Raw genomic sequence first — 25,448 nt, 5'->3', positions numbered from 1 at the left:
TAGGACATGGGACGCCGCAAATGGTAGGTCATGCAAATGTAATGTGACTTTGTTCAGAGTCTTTCAGGGGAAAAAATCGATAGCCATGAAAACATAACAGCACCTGAAGCTCCTCCTCTCACAACTCTGGTTCTAAGTCAGGACTAGAAAGCCTTCGGAGCCTCAGCAAACAGCATTGTCTCCTTTCTATGAGATTCAGTTGAGTGCGCCTGAGTCGGGGCTTAGCGGCTTAGAGGTGACAACCTTCAAGGAGAACCTCCTCACATCTTCCTGATGAGCTGGTGGGACCCACACCTGGCTGATTTAAAAACTGAAGGAATACAGCACAAATGGCGAAGGTGGAAGAAGTACAGGTATTTATTATGAATCAGCGTAAACCCTTTATGCCTCTGACAAAGTATCAACAAAGGCATAATCCTCAAAGGACCTCCAGGGTTTAATATTTCAAAAACACAGATAAATAGCTTACTACAGATAAATAGCTTCACCCTTTGGGTATTTCCCAGAAGCATTTGAAAAATTTCCAGGGGGTCTGTAGCAGGTGATGTGTAACCAGTACACCCCCGTTCCCGGCCCCACGGGAGAGAAATGCCCAGGGGTTGGGCGCTGGAAGGGCAGCGTGGACCCCATTCAAGCTCCCTCCCAGGGACCCATCCCTCCTAGCCCTGGGGGACATCCTTAGCAGGCGGCTGTTACCTGGGAGGTGGGGTGGAGGGAAGGCTGGGGTCAGGAAGATGGGTTTCTAGCTTTTGCCAGAAGCTGTCAGCCCATACCCCAGGAGGTGAGAGGCTTCTAGGTGGGAACTGGAACTGTCAAATTTGTGCCAATAATTAATAGGGCCCTCATTTCAGAAAGCAATGCTGTTTTTAGAAATTGGACCTAACTTTAAAAACACACAGACACACACACACACACACACACACACACACACAGACACACACACACACACACACCGATACACACCCCCCCAAAAGGAATAGAAAATTTTATGCTAAAAAAGATCCCCAATGAAACAATCAGTAGCACACTGCATCTGTGAAGTGTCCCAGCTCCCTGTAACGGTTAGGTCTCCGACGATGGTTTCTTTCAAAGGTCATGGAGTCGGTGTTACACCCCAATCTTCATGTCCACGTTCTGCAGGTTCCGCGTCTCGTCGGCTGTCATAAACTGGTCTGTGGTCTCTGACGACTCCTTGTTCACCAAGTGCACCATCTCCTGAGACTTGCTAGCTTCTCCGTTGAGTCCACTTGACTTTCTCTCCTCCATAGCTCCATTGCCATTGTTAATCACCAGTTTTTTCTTCTGCCCACACCTAATCATTTATAAAAATCAGATGAGAAATGGGTGCAATGATTCAATTATCACGGTCATTGTCACTGCCACGATCACCACAGTTTATGACGGTCTGAGTATGTTTCATCTTACCGACTCTGAACAATCAGCACTTCTCAAAGCAAGACCCCTGAGGCAGCAGCAAAAGCAGCACCTGTAAACTTGTCACAAATGTAATTTCTCAGCCCCCATCTCAGGCACACTGAATCAGAAAACTCGAAGCAGTAGGGCCCAGGATCTGCGGTTTAGCAAACACTCAAGAGCTTTCTGATGCGCACTTGAGTTTGAGAATTACGACTCTGGGAAGCCAGTGTTATTATTATCCCCCTATTACAGCTGAAGGAATCTTGGGGCTCAGAAAATTCTGCAACTTGCTCCAGGTTACTCTATAAGTAATAAAAGAACTGAGATTCAAACCCTGGTGTGTCTGACTCTCAAGTTCTAACTCTCCTACCATATGATGCAATGGAAATGTCGGTCTCTCTCAAGCTCTCTAGCAGTGCCTGCAGACTCAGATAAGCCATTAACATGACGGCTATCAATCATTCTGATTTGTGTACTCAGGAAAGCCCCATGACTTCCTCTCCCAGTCAACACTTCGATGGCCTTGTCAGGGCTATGCCTGCAAGTACGGGGAAGAATGAAACAATAGTTCTCTGGAAGTGTGACTCCATACTGATTTTTCCCTTAACATTGGTTAACTGCCGTACAACCCTGGGTCTGGAGGTTTGACTACCTAAGGCAAGTCGTTCGCTGTTACTTTAAGAATTCTCAGTAACGTTACTTAAGATTCAAAAGCAGGTCTTCCATGGAAGAGCATGACCTTGATCTTGTCCCTGGGTCACAGCATTGCCTTACCCCACCCAGCCTGATGTAATCCTTCCTCTTTCCTGTAACATGATCACTGCCACATGTCTAGTAAGTCAGATGTTGCTTAAACGAAAGCAAAGTTGCAGAACTTCACAACCAGAAGTGGGGTGGGGATGAGGGGAAACAGGACAGTATTTATGGGACACCTCCTGCATGCCAGACACTTTACATGTAATTTCATGTAATCCTCACAATAATCTCATAAAGCAGCTATTATTCCCATTATACAGCAGTGGAGACTGAGGCCCAGGGAGGTTTAGTAACTAGCCAGAGGCCACACAGCTAGTAAGACAGACAGAGTCAATATTCAAATCTAGGCTTTTATGACCAAAAGCCTGGGCTCTGCCCAGCTCTATGCATGCTGCTAGCCATCTGGAGATGTGGAAAGAGGATGAAGGCAGAACTGTTCCCTTTGCCGCTGGATATTTGGAGTTGTACAGACAAAGCTTCTATTATTCATGATCGTGGGCCATTCCCTCCAGGACTGCCAAGGCCATAAACTTTAATCACTTGTTTGGGGAAGCAGAAATTATACCTCCTGAACAGGAGGTAGATCCTGTCTCCCCTGGCATGATGCGTGGTGAGGGGTGGAGGGTGGGATGCTTGACCTGGGCTGGTCTGTGGGGCTGGGAATATGGGTGCAGTCCACATAGACAGGAGCGAGGGCTTGGACGGCCTGGTGTGGGGACCTTGCCGCTGTGTCACCTGGGGCAACTCACTTAACTTCTCTGAGCCTCAGCTTTCTGATCTGTGACACCAAGCTATTAAGAGTACCAGTCTCACAGGATTGTGAAAATCCCCTGAAACAGAGCCTGGCACTGGATACATGGGTGTGCTGCAATTTTATTTGTTGCTGTTATGAACCATGTGGGGTGAGGAAACCAGGGCCTTGGATAAACACTTAGAATAGTATCCGGAACTCAGTAAAAGTTCAGGAAACCCTCACTATCATTGTTAGTACAACCAGAGCCGTGTGAAATGGATTTGGCTCGTTTCATCTGGCTACCTCCACCCACCTTGTTATATTTACTATGAAGATGATGTAAAAAGCCAAAGGTGGAAGGCTGCTTGTGGTTTTTCAAATTCTCAGTGGGTATCCCAGGTGTTCTTTGGAGCAAAGGTGTCTTATTAAAGTCATTGCCATTTGCCTACCTCGTGGGTGCTTGAGAAGTTGGATGAACTATTGCAGGAAAGTGATTTATAATCATAAAAAAATGTGTGTGCGTGGAGGTGAGTCGGGGGGATTCACGGTATTTCCCCCAAACGAAGCTGACTTTGACCTGCAGGGCTTAGCAGTGTGCGCTTGGGTTTTGTCCTGCCCCAGTTTCTCTTTGGATTTAGGTGTGTGTCTGTTTTCTGTCTGAGTTCTTTTAGGAGGGAAGGGTGATTCTCATAAATAACTCAGCTCAATATCTGATGCTCTGGGCATTTAATAAGTACTTAAAAAAAACAAGTTCTAATTTCTTCATTCTTATTAGTCACAGGAATTTTAGAAGGAACCTGAGAGTCAGGTTCGTCAGAGGGTCCCCACCTCTTCTCTGAGTCCAAGAGGTCAAGCACGTCATCCGAAGCGACACTGCTGGTGACGGCAATAACGACATAGTATCTGCGACTTAGACGTTCTGACTCTGAAGACTCTACTGAGCTGCATCTTGCCTGTTACCTCCCTTCCTCTTCAATCTCAGGCATTAGCTGAAGATGCAGTGACCACATGACGTGGAAGATGCCCGAGTTAAGTCTGGCCAGGAGAGGGTGGGCAGGCTGGGTAGGGCTTAGGACCCAGGTAACATACCTTTAGGGCTTTTATCTTAAAGACTTAGTGGGGTAACTTAACAGCTGATCTTATGTCTCTTCTACCAGATAATCCTTAAAGGTATTTAGAGATTTATTTTGCATCCTGTCAGAGCTGTACCATTCAATCCAATAGCCACCAGCCACATGTGGCCATTTAAATAAAATTAAAAATTCATCTTTTTAAGGTGAACTAGCCACGGTATGACTGCTCAGTAGCCACAAGTTAGTTAGTGGTTGTGTATTAGGGCAGAATGGAACATTTCCGTCAACACAGAAAGTTCTACGGGACAGCTCCGTTGTAGAGGGCAGAAGCAGGTTGGGTGAGCTCAGATGACAGTGAGCTAGGCTGCAGCTTAAAAGAAGGAAGGCATTTCTAAATCGTGGAGCTTTATGGAGGAGACATACCAAGCACAGGGTGGATGGCTGCCCTCTTGAGTGAACAGAAAAGACAGTTATTCCCATGAGAGTGAATGCCGGCAAATGCATTTTCTGTACGATCAGTGTAGAAATATTCCTTAATCACTCCTGTTTTGTGAAGCCTTCTCTGGCCAGGTCCTGACTTTTTTTCTCTTCTTCATATAAATCAGATAAATTCTTTAAGGCAAAGGCACCTAACTTCTTCTCTTGGGCCTCATTCAGTATCTACCAACTCAACTGACTCCTAAGACAATTGTTGGCTCTTAAAGACAGTGAATAAAGCTATGCTTGCCACTGGAAAGGTGCAATTCACCGACTCCGGTTATAGGAGGAACAGCAAGGAAAGATGATGTGGGTTATGACAGGGATGGAAAAGCTAAGGAAATAGCAGGACCCCTAAATCCGCATCTTTAAGATGATGTGACTCACAGGTCACTTGGTCATGGAAGTTCACAGTCAACTCTCAAACCTCAGCTTCAGCAATGAATGCTTTTCCACTTTCAGCCTTTATCTGTAATTCATGTGCCAGGGGCCGGCCCAGTGTATGTTCTCAATGCACTTAGCTAACTCAAATTCAGCAGGCCAATCCTGCCACAAAACCTCAAGATTCTAGTAGGGGAGGAAGAACCCTTTCCGTTTTAGCCTCCTCGTCCCCCTCTGCAGCGCTGACTGCCAGAGCCGCCACGCCAAGGACGCTGGCTGGATAAATGAGTGCCTGATGCAGGCCTCTTATCTCCAAGCAAACTTTCTTTGAGGAAAATAGAATTCTGTATCCCTCTAAAACGCAACACTCCAAGCAGAAAGGCGCCAGCCTTTTAAGAGGATTAGAGCTGGGCCGGCAGCTTTAGAAACACAGTGCACATTCAGGGGCCGGTGCAGCCGTTAACCACCCTTCAGCTGCGCGGCAAATCTGTTTTCGATGATCAAATCAGGACCTGGTAATTTATGGCATCTCAGCAGCTACTTTCCCGGTGAGATACTCGCTGTGCTGGATCCCGCGCGTCCCTGTTTGCCTGTTGCTAGGGTGACCGCTGGTCTTGGGAGGAGGGGGAGGGCAGCAAGGGGGCCCGTTTTTTGCTGCAGATATGATGGGAAGCGACACGGGAGCTAAGGAGCCACGCTGTAGGGCCTCCAGCTGCTCTGGGGACAGCTGCGATGCTTCCCTGAGGTCTCCCCCGCACTGAGAGCATCTGGGGCCACTGTTTCTCTGGTGACAAGTGCGAAGCTTAGGGGCTGTATCCATGAGCAGGAGTGGTGCATTCTAGGGACCGGAACACAAGGACTGAGTTCCAAGAATAGGAAATTCATATTTAACTGAGTGAATGTAATCAAAGGGGAAACACGGAGGCCGAGGGAAAATATAAAGACTCTTTGTAAAGGCTCCCTCAAGTCGCATTATTTCAATTCAACCAAAAAAAAAAAAAAAAAAAACCTCCTTCCATTTAGTCATGGGTGCTTTTCTAGGAGGTCTTTCAGATTTCTTTTCCTAGTTTTCCTTCCTTATGCAATCGGCTATCGTGACTAATTTTTTTTTTTATTCTGCCCTCAAAGGTTCAGAGAGCAATATAGCTGCTTGACTTTCAAAGCCCTTTCATTAACTTGTACCAGCGTCAGGTGGCATTATTTGCTTTCCTCAGATAAGCACCAGCTGCACACGGCAATGGAATTAGCCGTTTCCTGCTTTCCAAAAGCCAACAGGAAAGATTCCAGAATTTTCTCCAAGTCTTTTCCCAAATAAAGGGGCATTTTTGTGGCCTGTTAGATGATCTATTGATACGATAAAGGATGGTCCCGTGTGGAAATAAGATTTTTTTACCTTATAAGAAAAAAAACCTCAAGGGATGTTTATGAAAGGTTTAAAGTTCCTCTCCATTCACTTGGAGAAAAATCATGCATCTTTAAAGCATCTCAAATAGGGAATTTACTCTTAGGTTCTGGAGTAAGTTCATTTCCTCTGATGCTAGAATTACTCTTTTCTTTTACTTCACTTTAGGTGGCGGAATTTCTGAGCCGGGTCGTAGCTCAATCAGGTGTACACATTGTATAAATTCCAAAATGATAGGCTTTGGTCCAGGTAGGGAGACAGGGGGCCTTAACAAAATGAAAACAGCCTACATGCCAGTTCTAGGGAGTTGACTGTCTTTGTTCATACTTTCCTAAGGAAAATTCTTCATTGTTTCATAGCCCTCACTCTCAGGGAACTCTTCCTAGGCCATAAACTGAATCTTTTCAATGGCAGCTTCCAGAAAATAGAAAACAGTGTCATTACAAAATATGAACAACAAACAAACACACAAACCCAATGCCTGCTTTAGGAAAGGGTTCTAGAAGTTTCTGTGGGCTTCAGACAGGCGAAAGGGCCAATTCCTGAATCTCCGTAACAGCGTTTCCGTGCACTATGACTATACTTAATAAATATTTGCTTAATGACTCAATGAATGAATATATTCTTTCATGCCTTCCTGGTGAGATATTTCACAACTTTCATCAGATAAAGTCCCCCTTGGTTTCACCCGGCCTCCCCCCAAATTAAGAAGCACAAAAGATTCAACCATTATTTAAAAACAGATGTTCAAATACTCACAGCCTCGTTTCTCTAACAAGCATCCAGAGCAGGGCTTCCTGAACTGTACTGCCCACATGAATCCTTATCAAAGGGGCCTGGGGTCTTATCAAAACACAGACTCTGATATGGGTGGTCTGGGGTAGGGCCTGAGCCTGGCATTCTGCATTTCTCACAAGCTCCCACGGTGCAGAGGCTGCTGGTTCTGGGGGCTACACTCTGAGCAGCAAGGACATAATGCCTCAATTTTTTTTTAAATTGAAGTGTAGTTGACTTACAATATTCTATTAGTCTCAGGTGTACAACATAGTAATTCAATAGTTTTATAGAGTATACACCACATAAAATCAATGCAAAATATTGGCTATATTCCCTGTGTTATATATCTTTGTAGCTTATTTATTTTACATTTAGTAGTTATACAAAGTGGTTTTTTTTTAATAAGGTTCTTTAATAGCCTCCATTTAATTGGTTTATTTGTTCTTCATAAACTGACAACACAAGCCTAAGTTTAAACGATGCCCTTTCAAAGCTGAAGGCCCTGAAGACCGTCCCCTTACCTTCTCCGACTGTTGACCGCGATGCACACCGCAAGGATCAAAGCCAGGGCCAGGAGGGATGCCAAGATGATCAGCCACTCTGGTGTGAGTGAAGCAAAAGGCACGTGTGAGCTTGGGGAACACACTTTGTGAAAACAAAAATGCACTTTATAAACGGACCTGGTCCAAACAAGAATTATAGTCAGCTCTGCACATGGGTCTAACCAAAGGTCCAGCCAATAATCAGGTAATACTGGAGGAATAATTTTGCTATATAGGTCTTTGTCCAACAGGTCTCTTGTTTTCATCTCTTATCATCAGTCAAGATTTCCAAGACCCTCCAGGAGAAACATGTTTCCAAAAAAGTGCAGATTAACCTGTGGAAACTTGTAGATGCCTTTGGGGCATTGTTAAGTAGGTTAAAGGGGTATTCCTTAAAAGGAACATTCCTCTCCTGTATAAGAGCATTCAGCTTACATTTTACTAAGGAATGAAAGTGGAGGCCATATACTAGGGGGTGGGAAAAAAGACATTCCCGTTGGAGGGCTGAACTTGTGTGCATTCACTGTTAGGGGGGGTCCTTTGGCAAAACTTGTCAAACATCTTCAAAATGTCCATGCTTCTGATCCAGGAATTTACAGGACCTCAGAATTAGCTATACAGATATTTATTTCTGTGCTATTTATAACAGTGAAAGTTGGAAACAACCTACTATTCAACAGTAAAGGACTGGTTAAATTAATGAGGAAACATCCATTGTATTGCGTACTAAGATACAGGAGGAGTGTATGCAATGACACTGGAAAGCTGTGGCCGATAAGTTGGGAATGAAGTGTATGGTATAATTATGGGTTTGTATGGAAATTAGATTGAAAAATGACAGCAAGGATGTACATGAACATGGTAACCATGGTATTTATGGATGATGAGGTAGATAATAAGGGACTTATATTTTTACCCTTTTGAAATGTCTCCAATAATTAACATATTACTTGTAGACCAATAAAATGTCATATACGTGTTTTAAAACCAAGCTTTAGTAGCATTAAAATATGACTTGACAATTTGGATAAATTTAGTTGCAAAGTGGGTTGCATATCCATGCAATGGACTAGAGCTTAAGGAACAAGGAAGATGGGAAGTCACTTATTGTCCATTCTTCTTTGGGAATCTTGATTCTCCTCTGATTTCCTGCTCAGTCCTGCCTGATCTCTACCTGGTGAGGTGAGTCTGGGGAGGAAGGTAGAGTCAGGAGATGGGGAGGCTGACAAGAAGGTACCATTTTTGTTCTTTCCCCGGGTTTCTAGCCCTGAGATGCTCTGTATTCACTCTGACCAGAGCTGGGAAAAATCCTGCTGCCTGGTTATAGCTAACTGCGTCCCACTCACCCCACCTTCTCAGCCCACTCCGCCTTTCCACCTGCTCTGCTCAGACAAGCCAAGGCAAGGTGACCATGTCCTTCCCTCTCCCCCAGGAAGGCTCAGTTTGGAGACCTCTGGAGAGGGGAGAGATAACAAATTTGTAAAGAGTAATTTACTACCCTAGGAAAAATCTTCCTTTTTTGTAACCCCCCCTTTACAAATGCTCAGTTTTGAGTCCAAATCAAATAAACAATGCCTCAAATCTTGATGCTCGAGGGAGCCAGGTGGCCCAGCCCTCTCCCTGCAGGCGTCTCCCTCTCTCCTGTCTGGATCGGTACAGACTGCCCCACGAGAAAAAGCAGCTTGGGAACCAGGAGAAGATTTTTCACTCCATTCAACACACATGACCCTTGTATTTCCTCACTGTCTGTGAAGTGAGAGGAAAGTTACATACTTCACCCCCAAACCCAGAAATAAAGAAAGAACTAGACTGGGATAGGAAGGCCCTGGGGGTGACGTGGAGTCCCCAGGGGGCCACTCATCTGGGAAGGAAGCTTTAGTAACTAACATGGCGCTTACTTTGCGACAGGCCAGGGACAGCTCTGAATATGAGCTCTGCCAACCTATGGGACAGAGGCCAGAAGGAAGGTTCAATCCTCTCCTACCAAGAGGCTGTGGTGCTCTCAGTCACCCTTTAGCCTGCAGGTTCCAGGTTAGACATTTAGGAGAATGTGCTTTCCAACTGGTCTCTTCTTCCTTTCTAGGACCTCCAGACAGACCTGCTTTTAGCATCTTTTTTTTTTTTTTCCTTGCTTCACAGCTCAGAACTCACCTGGAATTTGAGGTTTCCGTATAGGACCCGAGGTGGTGTTTGCCCCGCCTTCTTGACTCCCACTTGAGTGTCCTAAAGAGAAAAACGACATCTCTCAACCAAAGTTTGGAACGCAGAACCACGAGTTCCTTACAGAGCCAACCTCTAGGTGTTGCGTCACTGCAGAATTATTTATAGATTCAAGCCACTGACATTATAATGTGTTACACGAAAGATATCTCCCCAGAAAAGTTTGGTTTGATTAAGGCTAAGGCTTGGAAATGTTATTTTTCAACAAGAGCACGAGAACTCTCAGTGGCAGCATTGTGCAGTGTTTAAGAGGCTGTGGGGCAGGGCGGTGCAAGATTCAAGTCCTACCTCTGCTAGGTCAAGTCATCCCTCTCCAGGTCTCAGTCTTCTCGCTCATAAAATGGGGTAACAACAGAGTCCACTTCCTCATCATTTTACAGAGGTTTAAAGAAGTGTGCAAGAATGGTGATTGTGTACAGTTCACTATTTTCGACTTTTAATTTAGGACCTTGCTACTCAAAGTGTGGTCCCTGGACAGGCAACATCACATGGGAGCTTGCTAGCAGTACAGAGTCCCAGGCCTCACCCCAAACCTCAGAAGCCTCATTTTAACAAGAACTTTAGGGGACTCAAAGGCTTCAAATAGTCCAAAGCAAATCTAAAAATTACATCCAATATCTTCAATAGACACAGGCATAAATATTAAAAAATAAGGATTTGGGGCGGGTGGCAGGGGCGGGGGTTGGCAATGGTCCTTTCGTTCTGTCTGAACAGAATCACCCTAATGAGAGTACTGGCTAATATATTCCTGCAACATGCATTGTCTTTCGAAGACAACATTTTCTACTGCCACAAAACCAACTAAGGAGACAAAGAAAGAATCTCAGACTGAAAGGAAGCAGGAAGTATCGCAAGAGAAAGAATCCACAAGTCAGAACCAGAGGTTCATCAAAATCAGGGGTGAATCACGTTTTACAAGAAACTTCTAAGACATCTTGTGAAGAGACGCACCCAAATGAAAGCTTTGGTTTTTGTTTGCATTTTGTGTGTGTGTGTGCTTCCTTCACTGCTTCAAAACAAAATGTGAAACATCCCCACTGAAATGAACCCAGTGGGAACCCACTGCAGAATCCTGAGGGCTCCCAAGGAAAGAAAATAACCCAGGAAGTCTGTCTGGCTAGTCAGTGGATGGAGATGATCAGGCCTTCAATGAAAAGCTTTTCTCAGAGAGTCAGACTGTCGGTGGTGCAGAGTGGACACTGAAATTTTGTTAACTGCCGTCATTTTGGATAGAAAGGCTCCTGTTCGTGCAATTTGATGTTCTTGTTAAACTCAAAACAGAGGAATACAGATTCTATCGGACATTTGGCTGTTTCAACATGCTGTCTGGACAGTGGCCTTTTGCTTCGCAAACCTCAGAAGGAGTCCAAGGGGTTTTCTCTAGTTGCCTCCCAGTGGCCTTGGCCATTGGCAGGTGTTTGCCTGCACAGGTCATGGGATATTTGCCATCTAAACTGGAGATCTTTGGCCTTGAAAACCACCTAAGAGATACAACCACTCTTGCTGGTCTGCCTCTGACTCACAGCAGCCTTTGATAATTGAAAGGGAGGCCATTAATGCATCATAATCTCTTTATTAGGATTTAAAAAAAAAAAAAAGCGCTCCCGGCAAGGAAAGATCTGGGTGTGTGTGCGGCCAGATGAAACCTCCCATTTGAACAACAGACACCTGCACAGGAGTCAAACAAAAGAGACCGTTCCCGCCCACCTGATTTTCACTTGAAACAAAAGCAAAAGATGGACCAGATACACCGGTCTTGCCTTGCACCCTAGAGGTCTGCAAACTAGCCGGAGCTGGGCTGGCTGGGAAAGCAGGTTCTGCAAAGGGGATGCTCAACACTGCAGCTGGGAGGTGAGATCCAATCTGAGACATGTGCACAGAGATAATTCAACTGGCTGGTGCGACTGTGAGGCAAAATAGCCTAGGATAGTGCTTCTCAAACCACCTAGTGGGGGTGGGGTGGGGTAGGTCTGGTTAAAATGAGGCTCTTGATTCAACTGGTCCAGGATGGCTGGGGATTCTGCAGTTCCAGCCAGCTCTTAGGTGATGTCCCTTGCTGTTGGTCGTAGGACCACACATGGAATAGCTGGGGTCTCCTGATTTTAGAGAGCATTGTCTTGCAGTAATAACTCCAAATTCGGATCATTTCCAAAATCCTTTCATATTCCTGATACCTCATGCTTTTCATAAGAACTCTAGGAGGTAATGGGGGCTGGTGTTCCATCTCATTTTTACTAGTAAAGAAGTTGTGGCTGGGAAAGGCTAAATGCCCCACCCAAGGCCCCCAGAGAGCCTGGGACTTATGTCTTTATTTTAGAAGCGTTTCTACTGAGTCCCCTCACCCCTGTGCTCTTACATAATAGGTCATTACTGAAGTCACCATGTAAATATCCGTCTTCATATTTGCTTTAAGTGTCTGAACCTTTAAGCCTAGAGGCAACCCTCCTCCCACTTAGGCAGGAAGGGGACAGTAGTTCATATGGATCACCTGACTTGCCTGGGGTCACCTGGACTGGAGATGCCAGGGAGACCCCAGTAAGACAGCACCAGCAGAACCTCTCAGCAGCCCCAGTGTCAGTGGTCACACGTGAACCTGCCTCATGGTAGACTTTTGCTGCCTGAAGTCATATTTCTAGGGGTGTGATCAGTACAGTAATTACGGCAGTAATAATGGTCATTACAGAGTACTTTCTCCAGATCATGCTTCTGAGAGGCAAAACAAGTCCCCGGGGCTGGGAACCTGGCTTCACCTCCCAGCTCACTAGTCATGTCAACTCAGCCAGGTAACTTAGCTTCTCTGAGCTTGAGTTTCCTCATCTGTAATATTGGGATAATAATAGTACTGACATAATTAAGTGAGTTAATCATAAATGAAATACATGAAATCGCTGATATTTGGCTGTTGGCCTATAGAAACGGCAGTTTCATATCGTCCAACTTAATACATGCAAAGTGCTTAGAACAATGCCGCCAGCACACAGGAAATTCTCAATGAATGCTAGCTATTATGCCATGTGCTGGGGGTTATGCTAAATACTTTACAAGTATATTCATCATTTAGTCTTTAAAACGATGCCCTGCGACAATTATTATTACCCCAGTTTTATTGGTTAGGAAATTGAGTCTTAGATCCTTTAAATAAGGCCCCCAGTTTACATATGGAGGAGCTGGAATCGAACCCAGGCCATTGTTTTGGAAAAGTCTATGTTTTTATTCACTCTAGTGTAATGCAGTGTTAAACTGACAGCCTGCTTGATTCTTTCTGATCCTTTCAGATGGAAGAATTATCTTGAAAGTGGTAGTTCTCAAAGTGGAGTCCCTGTCCCAGCAGAATCAGCATCACCAGGGCACTTGTTATAAATCTATGGTCAGGCACCACCCCAGACCTACTGAATCGGAAGCTTTAAGGATAGGGGCCCAGCAATGTGGTTTAGTAAGCTCCCTCTGAGATTGTGATGCATCCAAAGAAAAATATGAGAACCATTTTTCAGGAGACACTGACTCATACATACTTCATTCATAATCAGCAGGTTGCATGGTTAAAACAGAAAATAACTCAATAAATAAAGCAGCTCAAACTCACCAGCTGATTCAGATCCGTCAGTGGTATGAGACCTCTCGCTGGAGTCAACCGGTGAGACTTGGTCATCTGGAAGGAGCAACGAGGCAAGATTCAGTACTGTGTTCAGGTACGCTGCATCTGTGTTTTCATACAGCCTATCACAAAGTGTAGTCTTTCAAAGGTAACCAAAGACGATGATAAACGAGCTCTGAATGGGCCCATGATATTAATTACTGTTCATTGCTGAATCCACTGATGAGTGGGCCAGAGCTTTAATCAAAATTTTAAAACCTGGGACAGCACAGACCATCAAAGATAACCATAGGAAGTGTAGCTTTAGTAGAAACTGTAACACTTTAACAAAAATATTATAATGTCTTTGCAGGTCTGATGGTAGGATTTGATACTGTATCTTTGAAATATGGACTATATGCTTTGGATTATGATAAATGTGATTACTGGGAACAGGTGTACTCTGTGGCTTAGGGCATGAGACATTTAAAGAGAATTCTTTGAGGCAGGAAATAGAAAAAGGTTTTGATGTGCAATAAAGAATATTGGAGTTGAAGTATATAAAGATTCAAAGAGAAAAGTCAACTGCTTATTTAGAGAAAAAGAGCCTGAAAATAAGTGAAAAAGAAATGGAGAAATGATAAGTAACATGTGACTAAGGTGTCCCTGGTTATTAGAATATGTTTCAAATAATAATATTTTTCAAAAATTAAATCTATATTTTTAATATCGGAAGTTAATGTGGTCCCATATCCTCAAATATCCATCACCAAAAGGCTTTTGATTGAGACAAGTTCATGAATTGCCAAAATCTGAACCCGCAGGTCAAATTTGGATTCAGCATATGGAAACTCACTCTTCTCCCTTTTCCCCACACATCTCCCAAAACTATAATGGCAACTTAAAACAAAACAGGACAATAACTTCATAAAATGGCTATAGTCACCCATTATGAAAAGTACATATAAGGAATATACAGTAATCTGATCATCACCATTTCCTTGATTAGAGTAGGTGAAGATTACCTGTAATCTCCCATGTAATTGTATAGAGGAGATAGATTGCTTTGTTCTTTGGTTGATGGTAAGAAGAATAACTGAAAATAGCATTTGCTGAAAGATGACACCAATACTGCCCCCACCGCCACCACCATCACAGTCACCGCCACCACCACCACCATCACAGTCACCGCCACCACCACCACCACCACCGTCACCACCATTACCACCACTACCACAATTCCAAATGTTTACATTGTATGGGAAGAAATGAGCCTTATCCAAGTATTTTGGAAGAAAACCAAGGATGAGAGTCAGATCATTTACCCATGGAGAACAACGGAAAGTCTGTACCACCGCAGGATGTAGAAGGAATCAGCATATGTAAAAATCAGTTTTGTGGAGAATACTTTATTTACTAATAAATAGGCTATGTAATCCTTCGAGGCTACTGTGACTATTAAAATTGCCATTTAAAATCTAAATTCATTAGGCTACATAACAGGTCTCATTTTGCCAAGAGAAACCAGGCAGTGCTTCAAGATTCATTTCTCCCGAAGAATACCAACCACACTACTTGGAATTTTGAATAAACCGAGGGCAGAATCATACTGCATAAAGAGCCAATGGATGTAAGGGGATTTGTCTTGCCAATATTGCTGAGGTTAGTATTTTTAAAACCTGTTTTCCTTGAAGCCCTGGGGTGGGCAGCCCAGAGGGGAGAGGCTGAGCATGTGGCATTCTGGGTTTCTGTCTCCACATCAGTTAGAGCACCAATGACGTTATCTGTTTTATATACTGGGTTCTCATAAGATTTATCCTTCTTTTGAGGTGGAAGGGGCAGGGAAAGGACCAATGCTGCTACATAGGTACATACACACTCACATAAATACATATACATATATATTTAAATAATATGTCTTAATGGTTGAGTGGTAAAAAAAACACCTGAATAACTGCCATCAGGAGGGAGAGTTCGGTTTTAGTTTCTTAGCCAGATCAGGTGTTTTGCAGTTCCGTTTTCTTCAATGTTAGTTTCTTAATGCAAATGAAGAAACACAGAAAAGTCAAGTTGGGACGACTGCTTATTTGAGGAAAAAGGTCTCATTCTTACACTAGGTTCATGTCCATCTTAACTGAATAAGTCATCTTCAGTCATCTCTTTGCCATCACAAGAGAAACGATGCCTGTTCATTAATAGGAGATTAAATCGTATTAAGTGTGTATCTTAACAGGAAAAGGTTATCCATAAGCCCTTCACCAAAAGTATATTCACCAATCCATCACCAGTAGAAGATAATAATTTCAGAGCAAAGACGTTAGTATATAGAAATTATTTACAAGTTGGGTAAAACCTTACTAATGGGTGGCATATGCTGAATAAAATGAAATTACTAATATTTGGCTACTTTGACTGACATATGATTCAACTTAACATATCATAAGATCAGAAACAAGACAAAGAAAGAAATTCTTCCGTAACAACCCAGTCACAAAAATAAATGGAAGTTACACAAGCAAATAAAAGCATTATTTATCTAAAGTAAGTCTGTTCACTTGCACACTACAATGATGATCTGTGATGAAAGCTGTTCCTGGGTCACAAATCAGTCTCGTCACAGCCTACACCAGAGAATGTCCCCTGTAATAAGAAAGTGTGTTGTTTTTCCCTATCGAGAAAGCAAATCAGATAACAGATGGCCAAATTACCTGATAAGGAATGATCAAGATTAGAGGTGAAATCTCCAAGAACAGTAACTCCGGTAACTCCAGGGGACTCAGGCTCAGTAGGGGTCACTGGGAGGAGGGTTGTGTATTCATTTGTGTCTGGAGAATGAGGAGTATAACCTTGCACTGAAGTGGCTGAGTCGTCAGGAAGATTTCCACCTCTTCTTCCACCTCTGCCATCATTCCTATCTGTGTGAAGGTGGAATCAATGGTAAACCCACTTTTGTAAGAACACCACCCATCATATGCTTGTCTTCAGAATGTGCAATTGCTGCAAAAGCTTGTCACTTGTTATTTGTGAACACGGAGCAAAAGACAGGGAGGTTTGTTACACCACTGGGCAGAATCAATATTTTGCAATCAACACCACCTGGATATTACTCAATGGAAGAGATTTTGGTGCTCTTAATACCCGGAAGAGACATTTGTTACAACAACCGCCTGGGTTATTAAAATAAGGTTTATGCCGCTAGAACTGTTACCCTGAAGTCAACCCAAGTACCAGATAATCTTGAGCTCTTACTCAACTGGACCACCACCTTTGATGAAGTGGAAGGTAAAAGTGAATTGAAAGGTAAAATTATGCTGCTTGCAACTGGAATAGCCAATGAAAAGTTTCAAAGACCAGAGGCTTTGATTATTCTTTCCTTGGCCATTTCACACGGCTTCTTAGTCACCAGCATCATGGATTTATGGTCCAGAGGATAAACAGCAAAATAATATTACTAATGCCAGGAAAACAGAGCATGATACAATTCAGACCTTTACACCAATCGTAAATCATATATAAGCGATGTTATGTGTAAACCAAGCCACTAACTCTAGATTTGAAGAAGCCCAGTCTTTAAGATTAAAAAATAGAGTTTGCCTTTAATGTACAATAGTTTCTAACAGATCTACAAGCAGAAAAATCAGAGACCCATCACCAGCCACACCTTCTGATCAGAAGTATCAGCATAACTGCAGCCAACTGATGTCCCTCCACCAAAGACACTACAAAGGCACCCATAATTCATTGACTTTTTTTTTTTTCACTAGCTGAAGCCACCTGGGCTTTACAGTCCTTACTGCTAGATGTTGGAGCAGAAGTCGTCGGGTGCTCTTTATCTTCTTCCAAGCCTCCGTGTGATGTAGAGACGCTCAGAGTATCACTCCACTCTGTTTCAATGAGGGATGAATCTGGTATTAATTTGGAGCCATGAAACAAATCCTCTGTTATCTGCTGATGGGGAGGATCTAGCTACAAGTGTCAGATGGGTAGGTGCGTAGGAATACCAAGGTTCGGGCAAGCCATTCTTCTCTGATTGACATAAATGCACAACAGATTTCTGCTTTGCCCCTAGTTGGCTTTGCTTTTCAGTATAACCAACAAGGTCAAGTGCCAAGGTGACACCTGAGCCAAAACTTTGTCCATCCTGGATCCTTGTGGCCCAATTATAGCACTTCTTCCTGTCACTCGGAAAAACCAGAGCACACAGAGACAAAGAAAAAGGAACGTGTGAATCCCAGTGTTCCTATTAACCATCAAGAGCACCTAGCTATGTGTCAAGACACGTGACGGTAGAGAAAATAAACACCATCATAGCGGATAGCGTATTTGTAACCACAAGAGAGGAAGAAGTTCATCTAGAATTACTTGCTCAAGTAACTCAGACCAAATTTATACAAGGAAACACTTAAATCTCTTCTGAAGAATATTAAAGTTATCATTGTACTCAGTTATTAGGTTTCTGATCTCATCTGTGGATGCGGATTCTCATCACTGAGCTGAAACACCAGGAAACTCTTATCTGGGCAAACACAGGGCCCTCGCTGATATATATCAATTTCATGTTGAATCATTGCCCGTATCTGAAAAAGCTTTGATTGTTCTCAGTTAATTTCTTCTGTGTTCTTCTAAGAAACATACTGACCTCTGAGTTACAGGTGCAAGCACTCCATAAAGCACACCACTAAGCACACCATGTCCACCACCAAGTAAATATTACAACCAGGAGAGAGACATTCACCAAATCCCAAACTCAACTTCAGAGCAAAAGTCAACAAGGACATAAAGTAGGAATACAAAACCCTTGACTGGCAAGGACCATTTTTAGGCTTATCTGCATGTCCTTTGATGCTTAACACTGGGCTATTTACATTCTTGACGATCAACACATGCCTGTTAATTTTTCCCTTTGCCTAAAAGGGCTCACATGGAAAGAGTCTGCCTATTATGTGAGACCTTCTTAATTCTGGACTTCTTTCATATTCTGTCAAGAAATTATGAATGGGTGATCTCCAGGATAGCTCTATAAATGTAGTGGACGTTAATGCTACTAGAAGTTTAGCACTGTTTCTACCATGGTGATGGAGATATGAGCAAATGTTCCTCTTTTGTTCCCTGGCCCTGCCATCTATGTCAACTGTCAACAGCAAGCCTTGCTCCTCCTCTGTGGGCTGATGTGATTTCCCTACTCTCCATCACTATCTAGCTCCAAAATGTCTTTTTACAACCATCAAAACGTCCTACCCCTATTCTGCATTGACTGAAAGATGGGAATCAAAAGGAGATGGTCAGTTAAAGCGTAGAGAAACGACCATCTGAGCTGTGGTCTTGGGTTTCACTGACATTACTACTCAGAGAAGGAATGGAGTCCCACACCCTTTTTAATTCTTTCTTAACATAAAATCATTGACTCTGGGAAGCACCAAGAATGGAAGTATAATCAAGTTTAAAGAATTCATCAAGAAAATATAGACAGTGAAGACAGCTTTTATGTTCTGAGCTGAGCTGAGCTACGTAGCACTGAGCGAGCTGTTCCACCACCAAGCTCTGCATCAGGGCCCACGGGAGCAAGAGCTGAAGCAGGAATACAGGTCAATAAGGAGACTGGAGGAGGGTATAGCTCAGTGGTAGAGTGTATGCCTAGTATACACTAGGTCCTGGGTTCAATCCCCAGTACCTCCATCAGATAAATAAATAAATGAACAAATAAATAAATAAAGAGACTGAATGTCATTATCCTTACGAGTTGTCATTGAAAGAGGTCCTGTCCTGTCCAAGTCTTCCACCAAACCTGTGTTTGGATCTGCAGAAGGCTGAAGTGTTGTACTATGGCTGGTGTCCATATCTGAAGGAATTAAATCGGGGTTATTACTTGATTTCCTAACTACTACCTGAGGGTGGTTTATGGTCTAGAGACAAATTATTCTTATATTCAAACTTGAATAAGAGGAACTGAAGTAGATTATCATTTCTCCAAAAAAGCATTCCAAGAAGTAACTGGTTTTCCCTGAAGGGCCGAGTTATATAAGAGCTATGATTTTTGTTCTTTTTTGCTGAGTCTGGAAGGATGCTAAATGAGCACATGATGGGCTTCCCAAGCCTTGCAGAGAGAGAAGTATAACCCCCGTGTGACTTGTCCCATTCCATACACATGATGTGACACATGGAGACAAGACAAAGTGCACTGGTTCAGGAGCCATTGTGTCACATCCTCCTTACTTGGCAAAATAACTTTCTTTATAGCCCTCTTCCCTCATTTGCTCCTCTTTCGCTTTACAAAATGAAGGTACAAATAAAACACAAAATCATCATTCAATAATCTCTAGATGGAGGCCACAGGAATATTCTAGGGCAAGAAATAAGAAGCAGTGGATGTCAGTGAATCATTCTTCCCATAAACACAAGCAGGAGATGTCTTTGGAATGTGACATGTACAATGTTGAGCATTACAGTTTTCACTGAAAATATTTATGGAAGCTGTTTCTAATAATTATCACAAATCAGTCCTGCTGAAATAACAAGTTCTGGGTGAAAGAGCGGTCACACAACCCATAAACACCATTACTACTGCTGGTGTGATTTGAAGTCCACCCACATTGCTACCTCTGGGGAGATATAATCAGTCCCAAATCACCCCAGAGGGAAACACTGGACCATCAGGCACCCACCTGTGCATTGTAGCCTTTACATACAAAAAGAAAAGGACAAAACGTGGCTGACTCCATTACCCCAGATTTCAAAAAAGAAAGGCTAGCTAAGTCAAATCAAAACCCCAAGTGGATATTCTCCCAGAAAAAGTCCTGCCTGTTGATGGTCCCTAGACACTCTTGTTCAGCTTCTCATTGATAAGTGGAATCCTTTAAGAGGTATCACACCATTCCACGGTTGAAGCCATTTATAATGTTCCTGACATGATCAATTTAATGGAACATCTATCTGCTCATCAGTAAGTCACTGGGTATCATATTTATATCTAAATATGCAAGAGTAAATAATAAAATTTTCGGAGCCTTTGAGGTACTTGTTTGGAATGAGTACTCACCAATTTTTGATCTCTAAGATTTCACTACCAAAGACAAGTTACATCTTTGGGTCTACAGTGGAAATAGTCATTGAATAGTCACTCTTTTTAAAACACTGCATTCAAAATTGTAGACTAGATAAACAAGATGATACTGTATAGCACAGGGAAATATACACAAAATGTTATGGTAGCTCACAGAGAAAAAAATGTGACAATGAGTGTGTATATGTCCATGAATGACTGAAAAATTGTGCTGAACACTGGAATTTGACACAACAATGTAAAATGATTGTAAATCAATAAAAAATGTTAAAAAAAAGAAGTAAATGGAAAAGAAATCTTGAAACTGCTCCTCTTCAGAGGAAATGACTTCCAGTCTCAACAACTTAAGACTAATTCTTCTTTGACTCCCTTGCCAAATTCTCCACCCTCAACCAGGACTTCATATCCAGATCAATGTGCATATCACTCTTACCAAGAAAACTAGTTTTTTAAGAAACTTAAAGTTCCTTAGGAAACCACACTGGTCTAAACTCAAGGGCACATTTCTAGGAAAACAGCCACTTGGCAGCTTTAAAAAACATAATATATATATAAAAGCTCAGAGGCCATTACCCATCCTTCTTTCTGTTTGATGACCTTGTCCCACTGGATGTGAGATTGGGTCCAAGATATAAGTCCAGGAACTGTCCTCTTGATGCTGCGTGGTCACTCTTTGATTTGGATGGCTGTCATGGGCTGAAGCTGTTGTGACTATGCAGTTCAAGCAAGTGTCAAAATGTTAGTTGACATTTGGCCAAAGATAGATCGATTTTTTTTTTTAAAGACTGTATTCTCAACACAAGACAATGAAACCATCTTCTAGGTATAGAGGGCCAGGAAGCAGCATAAATGCAGAATGTCTTAGCAGGTATGGGTTCATTCAGGCTCATTTTCCTAGCAATCAGCATGTGAACTAGAGGACACAAAAGCATTAGTGACTTCTCTAGTGGGTAGACAATAAGTTATAGACATCAAAGTAAAGATGAAGGAGCAGTTCTTGACCCATGCCAAGTTGCCACTGTCCCCTAAGGGAGGAAGTGTAAGAGCCCAACACATGATGTCACTCCGAGACAACCACATCCCAGCGAAAAACACATTAGGCCAGCGGTGATTTAGAGAAGGAATCAAGTAACAGCTTCCCATGAGATAGATACACATGAAAGTAAATGCCACTCATCTCAAAAGCATGAATGGAATCCATTAGAAGCATTACCTTCTAACAATGGGATTTACGGCACAAGTGGCATACAGGAATGAAGCACATGCTTTTGCTTTCTTCTGAGCTAATGAAGAAGTATAGGTGGCAAAGATGACAAGAATAGCCCCTTAGCAACAACCACACCACACAGCCAGTCACTGAATCCATTGCTTTGCCAGGTATGCATTCAGAAGTTGCTGTGCACAGGAACAACATTATGCATTACAGTCTATGTTGCAAATGGAAACATGGGAATAGTTCTCGCTGACACCAACTAAGAAAATGGTATTCACAGTCTTTAACAAGGCAGGATGCATTTCAGTCTTTCTGTCACACAGACAAAAGAATCACGCACGGGAGCCAGCAGAGCCAAGTTAGCGGGCATCATTTAGAAATGATGACAAGATTTGAGTCCAATCTCCACAATCCCACAATTCAAGAATAGACAAGAGGTGTTTTCTGTACATCTAAGAAGAAATCATTATATATTCAAGGAGAAATCTCCAAACAAACATGACAAAAGGGCCAAATGACACCAGACAGGTATTTTTCTCAAAATGTCTGGCTCCATTTCCTCAAATACTGGGGTTATGAACAAATGCTTTCTAACAAGCCCACTGTTTCATAGAACTATGTTGTAAAGCTGGACCCACATCATAGGGTAGATTCCTTTACAAAGGAAAAGGGAGTGTTTTATAAGATCAGAGTCTCTGTTACAGTCTCACTAGGGGATACTCCAAACTAGATCTGAGAGTGACACCTGCAAGAGCATGTTTCCTGTGTTTCCTTTCTGTGCCTGAATCCATTGCTCTTCACGTAATTTGCTACGAGAGTTAAAGGGTTGGCTCTGCGCCGACGGCATCATCATTGATGAAGGAACCTTAACATCTTGTGACAGTCCCTTCAAAGTCTTCTTGTTCACTGCCCTCAATCCCCAACGTTTAACCCAAGAGGAAGTTTTCACCCAAATTTGCCTGTTAAACCATCCATTACCAGCTGTCCCTGCTGTTGAATGAGAGTCTTCCTTTGGTGTTTGGGGATATTCCCCAGGCCATTCATTCTCGAGCCACTGCTCTTTCTGGATAGCTGTTTCTTCTGTTGTACTACTAGGGGTTGCCCAGGCTGTGAGAAGAATGTCAATTGTGAGCCATTATTGTTCAGTTAATTTCCTTACCAACACATATCTTTCTACCCTGAGAGCACATACATGTAGGAGAGAAGGTAGGAGAGGAAAGCAGTAAGGAGCGAGACCACTGATACACTGAAAGGGGTATCAGAAAACCCCTTCGATTTTTCAGAAGGGAAAACTAGAGCCCAAAGAAGTTCTGATTTGCTCAAAATCATATAGTCAGACTGGGACAAATTTAAGACTAGACCATGATCTATGAATTCCCAGTATTATTCATATTTTACTAGAGTCTGTGGACTCATATATCCTGTCTGAGAAAACCCTTTGTTCAAAAAATTAACTTCTTGTCTCCAGGGATTTGGGGGGAGCAATATATTATACAAGAATCAATGACAACACCAGCCTAGTGGGAAGCCTTCTCCCAAATGGTGGCCACATGACTCATAACCACACACACTGGAAACGCACCAGCAGTGGATCTGCCCAGCATGAAAGATGCTGGGAATGGCTGGGATGCTACTCCACTGACATATTACGAGGTTATGTCTATGGAGCATCCCAAACTGCCAAAATTACTTTTTAACAAAAGTAATTCAGTGGAAGAAAATTTTTCTAACCACTCTTTGGCATTTATATAAACAAAAGGAGTGTAGGACAGGCTTAAAATTTCAAACACTCAGGGTTGCAATTGTTCAGTTTTAAAAAGGACAAAATGAATGAAGTAAAATTCTATCAGGGTGCCTTTGGGAAAAATCAGAAAGCCACTGACATTTTCATCTATAGCAACTAATAGTAAATTATTTGTTCATCGAGAAAATGAGAGTGTATAACACAGCAATGATATCTTGATAAAAAAAAGAAAATGAGTGTGTAAACTTGCCAATTCGAAGTATGTTTTGCAACTCGTAAAACTGGTTGTATTTCATTATTTTAGAAAATGATATACATGACTTGATAATAGCAAAGACTTAAAAAAAAAATAAAACGTATTGTCCTCATTTTACCCTTGCATTGGCCAAAACATTCCTGGGGTTAACTGGCTATCCAGAGGGAGGAAAAGAAAGAAACAAACTCTTAAATTTTACCTCCCACTGACTAAATCACTACCTCCTGACAAATAATGAAGTTAGAAGAAACACTGGGTGTAATTACAAAAAAAAAAAAAAAATTAAGCCAAACATAGATTGCCTACTTAAAGCTTAAAAAAAAGAAAAATAAAACAAACCAAAAAATGCATGCACACACACACACCCCACCACTGCTCTATACTTCTTTTACCACTGTCTTTATAAACACAATGATCCTTTAAAGATCCAGTAATCTTCTGTTGCTTTCAACATATGGGTTAGCAGGGGATAGGATTTCCATTGTAAATATGAAGGTTGGATCTCTTCTAGAAGTTGTGATGTTCTTTGGATAAAGCCCAGAGCTCACCAATCAGAATCTCTTTGTTTTGAGAGTCCTGGTAATAGACCTGCCATAGCAGCTGCTGCTTCCTCTCTGCTCAGTTCTGTGTTGTCCCGTATTTCAACTACCCTCCAGTAATGATGCCCCTTCCCCCCACCTTTTGGCAATAGGCTCATGAATTCCAAACCTCCTAAATAGTTTTCTGCTTTTTAAGTACAAACTGTCTTAAATAATTTCTAAGATACACTGTTAGGACCCAAAGGGACGGGTACAGAATCCCATTCTGAAGAGACCTCTGCTTCTTAATTTCTTCTTCTATCAAAAGACTCTTGTTAACTCACCTCGTAAACCTCGTGCGTGTATCAAATCTATTGGGGTAAATAATGAGACGTAGGCCTGTTGGGCGTAATCAATACAATGCCCAAGACTTATTAACCTATTCAGTCCTAGCTGATGTCTGAGACATTTCTTTTGTTGTCTGAGGACGTCCTCAATCATGGATTCCCAAACTCTTTTTGCCTCTAAGTGATTATTTCTTACATTTCTGCTTTAGGAGTATTCCAGGCTATGAGAATGATCGTTGAACATAATTTTAACCATGCTACGAGCTATTATCCTAAGCTAAATCTTCTTTTATTCCAAACATCATAAGCATCTCCCTGAGAGGAAGATTTTAAAAAAAGAAGAGTGTACACTTCTTATTTCTTTTTTTGTTCTATCCTCATAGTCCAGCAGTGAGACCTGAAATTGTTTTAGGAAACCTGAGATGTTTGCACATAAGTAGGAATAACAGCATCAAAGCCTTCCCCAAGAGTTACCCTGGGCTTAAAAACAGAAAAACAACAGTCATGGAATTCAAATGCAGACCATCTGAGCTACTAACGTTCCTCCAAGGGGTACAAGGGGTGCCTTTCTACAATGCAGTGAGGAACAGAATGTGAAAAAGAAACTGGATTCATCAAAGATCTTCATAGAAAGTAAAGATTTCAAAGATCATTGCACTTTTCATGTTTTCTTTCCAGGTCCCACTACAGGCATCAAAAGAACACACATCATACATTTCCATGAAAACACACAGATTACCCAGATGGAAACTCTGGGAATCTTTAACACAGATTCTTCAAATATCTCACATATTTTTAAACATTTTAACTTTTTAGACATTTTGGCCATTTAGGCAATCTGATAAGTTAGCATTTTCCCCCCAAATTCTAAGAAATTGGGCACATATTTGGCAGCTTTTCACGCTCTGGGGATAAGAGAAGTTATTGTGTGGAAATAGAAGATGTAGCCAGTGTCTACA

The 25,448-nt window shown here is 42.3% G+C and overlaps 1 protein-coding gene across 9 annotated transcripts in view; it reads right to left on the bottom strand.

The window, feature by feature from the left end:
* Positions 1-334: 334 nt before the first annotated feature.
* CD44 (CD44 molecule (IN blood group)) overlaps positions 335-25,448 on the bottom strand; it is an 82,617-nt gene continuing 57,503 nt past the window's right edge. For 4 of the 9 annotated variants that reach the window (XM_015251765.3, XM_072969781.1, XM_072969782.1 and 1 more), the window contains 9 exons: positions 22,603-22,731; positions 20,985-21,122; positions 19,089-19,190; positions 17,146-17,235; positions 16,060-16,266; positions 13,361-13,426; positions 9,709-9,780; positions 7,537-7,615; positions 335-1,312 (listed from right to left, as the gene is read on the bottom strand). In XM_015251765.3, coding sequence (XP_015107251.2) covers positions 1,108-1,312; positions 7,537-7,615; positions 9,709-9,780; positions 13,361-13,426; positions 16,060-16,266; positions 17,146-17,235; positions 19,089-19,190; positions 20,985-21,122; positions 22,603-22,731 — 1,088 coding nt within the window. In that variant the 3' untranslated portion in view covers positions 335-1,107. The remainder of the gene's footprint in view (positions 1,313-7,536; positions 7,616-9,708; positions 9,781-13,360; positions 13,427-16,059; positions 16,267-17,145; positions 17,236-19,088; positions 19,191-20,984; positions 21,123-22,602; positions 22,732-25,448) is intronic. The other 5 variants (XM_072969783.1, XM_072969785.1, XM_072969780.1 and 2 more) reach the window with 4 other exon arrangements.

Source organism: Vicugna pacos, chromosome 10 (genome assembly GCF_048564905.1).
Source record: "Vicugna pacos chromosome 10, VicPac4, whole genome shotgun sequence".
Taxonomy (NCBI): domain Eukaryota; kingdom Metazoa; phylum Chordata; class Mammalia; order Artiodactyla; family Camelidae; genus Vicugna; species Vicugna pacos.
Note: the sequence above shows the minus strand (reverse complement) of the source record. Positions and strands in the feature narration are given on the sequence as shown.